Source organism: Eurypyga helias, unplaced genomic scaffold (genome assembly GCF_000690775.1).
Source record: "Eurypyga helias isolate BGI_N326 unplaced genomic scaffold, ASM69077v1 scaffold41261, whole genome shotgun sequence".
Classification (NCBI taxonomy): domain Eukaryota; kingdom Metazoa; phylum Chordata; class Aves; order Eurypygiformes; family Eurypygidae; genus Eurypyga; species Eurypyga helias.
In genome coordinates, this window is record NW_010230910.1 from 1,036 (window position 1) to 4,920 (window position 3,885).

At 61.1% G+C, this 3,885-nt stretch overlaps 1 protein-coding gene across 1 annotated transcript in view; it reads right to left on the bottom strand.

The window, feature by feature from the left end:
- The window catches only part of MARS (methionyl-tRNA synthetase), a gene marked incomplete at its 5' end in the record, with an annotated part of 4,450 nt that extends 569 nt beyond the window's left edge, over window positions 1-3,881 (bottom strand). The window contains 16 exons of the mRNA XM_010160893.1: window positions 89-160; window positions 271-454; window positions 523-627; window positions 735-866; window positions 942-1,155; window positions 1,411-1,528; window positions 1,627-1,722; window positions 1,810-1,980; window positions 2,061-2,135; window positions 2,246-2,447; window positions 2,594-2,797; window positions 2,882-2,998; window positions 3,137-3,249; window positions 3,338-3,510; window positions 3,601-3,676; window positions 3,834-3,881. Of these exons, the coding sequence (XP_010159195.1) occupies window positions 89-160; window positions 271-454; window positions 523-627; window positions 735-866; window positions 942-1,155; window positions 1,411-1,528; window positions 1,627-1,722; window positions 1,810-1,980; window positions 2,061-2,135; window positions 2,246-2,447; window positions 2,594-2,797; window positions 2,882-2,998; window positions 3,137-3,249; window positions 3,338-3,510; window positions 3,601-3,676; window positions 3,834-3,881 (2,100 nt within the window). The remainder of the gene's footprint in view (window positions 1-88; window positions 161-270; window positions 455-522; window positions 628-734; window positions 867-941; window positions 1,156-1,410; window positions 1,529-1,626; window positions 1,723-1,809; window positions 1,981-2,060; window positions 2,136-2,245; window positions 2,448-2,593; window positions 2,798-2,881; window positions 2,999-3,136; window positions 3,250-3,337; window positions 3,511-3,600; window positions 3,677-3,833) is intronic.
- Between the last annotated feature and the right edge of the window lie 4 nt (window positions 3,882-3,885).

Below are 3,885 nucleotides of genomic sequence, written 5' to 3' on the forward strand. Positions count from 1 at the left end.
AGAGACGTCAAGTTGGGAGAAACAGGCGGGAGAGACTGGGAGATGCTGGGGGGGGAGGAGCTGCTGGAGCTCTGCAGCCCCCACTCACCTGCCCTCCTCCGAAGCGCTTGCGTAGGGCTTCAACCTGGTCATTCTCCAGCTTCTGGAAGAGGGGGCTTACCTAGAGCCAGGAAGAAGAGGGGTCACCCCTGCAGGGCTAGCACCCCCAATCCCATCCCCATGCTGCCCTTGGGAGGGCACAGCTTGCCTTCCCCCCCCACCACCACCTACGGTGCCCACACGATGCCCAGGGGGCAGGGTGCAGGTGAAGTCATGGCTCAGGACGAGGCAGTCGGGGGGGATGCAGAGCTGTCCCTGAATGGCCGAGCTGACACTGGGCATGTAGGGCTGTAACATGACGGCCAGCATGGAAGCCATGTTCACTGCCACGCCAGTCACCGTGCCTGCACGCTGCCTAGGGGACAAGAAACCGTCAGTGCCCACCCCTGCCCTGCCACCACCCCTTGCCCCATCTCACCGTACCTGTCCTTCTCATCACCCTTTATCCGCTTCCAAGGCTCATTCACCTGGATGTACTGATTGCCATGGCGAGAGATGCTAAGGATACACCTCAGGGCATCACGGATGCTGGAGGCAGTAGAGGGAGGCTGAGTGCCTGCTGTAGGTCAAGTCTCTGCCCTCCCACCCTCATGACAATTCAGCCCTCGTCCAGCCCCGGGGTTTCAGCTACCTACCGGACTTTCTCCAGCAGCTGGTGGTACTGGCGCAGCTCCAGGGTGACACGGGCCAAGAGCCGCTTGTCATCCAGTGTCAGGACCATGTTGGGGACGGTGCCACCGAAGAACTTGCACACAAACATGCCAGCTCTGGGGACAGAGGCAGATCATGAGCAGAGCCTGGGGACAGAGACGGCCCCTGCCACTGCCAGGGTATCCCAGAACCTGTTGATGAAGTTGCCCAGGTTGTTCAGCAACTCCGAGTTGTTCTTGAGCATGAGGTCACTCCAAGAGAAGGCACTGTCCTGCCCTTCAGGCCGCAGGTAGAGCAGGTAGAAGCGCCAGATGTCCGCAGGGATGCCTGTGTCCTTGGCCATGTCCCCAAACACTCCCACACCCCGGCTCTTGGAAAACTTCCCATCCTCATAGTTCAGGTACTCTGGGGAGGGCAGGACAGACCCCACTGTGAGGCCCAAGCAGGGATCCAGCCATCTCCCAGCCGGGGAACGGCCCCACAACGCAGAGAGACGCTGTCCAAGCGCTCACAGGCTTCCATCGAGCTCAGAGGGGCTTCCAGGTCAAGGAGGGCAAAGGCAGTTCTGTGCCCACATGGGACAGACTGGACTGTCACCAGTACTGAGGCAAAGTGGGGAAGCGTGGAGATGGCCCTGATCCCTGGTGACCCCCTCGGTACCTGTAGCAATGAGGTGGTTCACCAGAGTGTAGTTGTCATCAGCACCCAAGAGCGAGCAGGGGAATATGACACTGTGGAACGGGACATTGTCCTTGGCCATGAAGTTGTAGAGCTCAACCTGACAGGTAGCGGGGGGGAGGCGGGAGCAGGACGTCAGTGGACGCTGGCATCCAGCTCTGTCCTTGCCTCCACCCTGCGGCAGCACCAGGCTCCTACCTGCTGCGGGTTCTTCCACCACCTCTCCCACTGCTCTGTGTAGTTGGCTGTAATGGACAAGTAGCCAATGGGAGCATCAAACCACACGTAAAACACCTGAGGGGAGAGGGATACATAAGCAGGGGACCCCCAGGCAGGGCACCTGGGGACAAACGCTGCCACAAGGGACCAGGTGGGACCCACCTTGTCACGGAAGCCATCAAGGGGCACAGGTGTGCCCCACTTCAGGTCGCGGGTGATGCAGCGGGGTTTGAGCCCATCCCGGATCCAGGAGCGAGTGATGTAGCGAGCGTTGGCCGTCCAGTCCCCCGTGGCCCAGGACTGCTCCAGCCAGGGCTCCAGCCTCTCCTCCAGCTGCAGGGGAACACACGGGGACAGTCAGCGGTAGCAGGGGTGCCCCAAGCCCCCCCACCCTTCCCAGGGAGGAAGCTCACCTTGGGTAGATCCAGGAAGAGGTGCTGGGTGGGCTTCACCACAGGGGCACCCCTGCAGAGCTTGCACTGCGGATTCTGTCAGGAGGAGAAATACAGACTGGAGGGAGCTCAGGACAAGGCTGGGGGGTCCCAGGCAGAGCAAGGGGGTGGGTTGTGGGGTGGTCTCCAGAGAGATCCTGTCCCACCTTCAGCTCCACAGCATTGATGAGTTTGCCACATTTATCACACTGGTCTCCCCGGGCCTCCTCATAGCTACAGAACGGGCAGGTGCCCTCCACAAAGCGGTCAGCCAGGAACCGCTGGCAGTCCTCGCATCGCAGCTGCTCCACCGTGTCTTGCAGCAGGAAACCACGGGCCAGCAGGCGCTGGAAGATGTCCTGGGCAATCCTGGGGCAGAAGAGGAAGAGCAGGGGAGCAGCCGCCATGAGCCAGGGAACCCTGGAGAGCCAACAAGCACCTAAAGCCGGGGTTCCCCCCAACACTCCCCAGCGCCAGTCCCTCCAGGTGAGGCCCTGGGAGATGCAGCCGCTCACGTGGTCTGGTACGACGTGGTGGTGCGGCCAAAGTAGTCGAAGGAGATATTGAACCAGCGGTAGACGTCAGCATGGATAGCGTGGTACTTGTTACAGATCTCCTGAGGCGTCAGCCCCTCTTCCACCGCCTTGGTCTCAGTGGCTGTGCCGTACTCATCCGTGCCACACACGTACAGTGTATTCCAGTTCCGCAGGCGACAGTACCTGCAGGTAGGGGACTGTGACACCCATGCAGGTGTTGGGGGCAGCAGAGCCCCCCACGATGATTCCCTGGCCCCAGGGTCTCACCTAGCAAAGGTGTCAGCACTGAGGACGCAGCCAATAATGTTGCCAAGGTGGGGCACGTTGTTCACGTAGGGCAGAGCACTGGTGATCAGGACATTCCTCATGCCCTCCACAGGCAGCCTGTCACAGACAGGGACAGTCAGAGCGGGCACAAAGAGCAATGGGGCTACCCCAGAACAATGTGGCATCAGCCTGGGACCCTCTCCAGGCCCCTTGGAGGTCTGGGACAGCCAGCCCTAGCATCACCCTGGGACTCACACAGGGTTCTGAGGCTGCCAGGGCTTGGGCAGTGCAGCGGCACCACGAGCCCAAGCATCCGCAGCAGCTGCGATTTCTTCCTCCGTCAGGGTCCGCTCAGCACTTTCTTCTTCCTACGGGGAAGGCTGGTCCCAGTGAGGGCCTGCGTGCCTGCTGCCACAACGCCCATCCCTGGGCCTGGGCAGGGAGCCAGGGCTGCACCTCGGGCTCATTACTGGTGACTCTCTCCACGGCCAGGCAGGGCGGAGGCTCCTTCTGCAGGTAGGACTTGAACTCCAGCAGAGCCTTGGGCATCAGAATGGAGTCAACAGCTTTTCTGCAGGCCTCTGAGAGCGTCATGCTCTGGAACCAGGACCTCAGCGCCTGCAGCTCACCTTGGGGGGGTGAGAGAGAGAGCAGCATGATTGTTACAGCCGTAGAAACGCAAGGAATGCTCCCCCTCAGCACCCCTATTTTACTCTTACTTGGCAGGCTGGTCTCATTCTGGAGGACAGGGAACAAGGTCCCCCACACAACCACATCAGCCACTGACTTGGTGTCCTGGGCCAGAGAAGCAGAGTCAGGCCTTGAGACCACCCCAAACCAGGTTCAGGATTCTGCCTCAAGGCAGGCAGCACCGAGCTCACGTCTCCAGGGCGAAGGTCCCACCCCAGCGGTCTGCCCCACAGAGCCCTCCCCACGCTGTGGTCCCACTCACCCCAGCGAGGTAGGCAGTGCCTCTCCTGGTCAAGTTCTGCTCGATGTGGGCC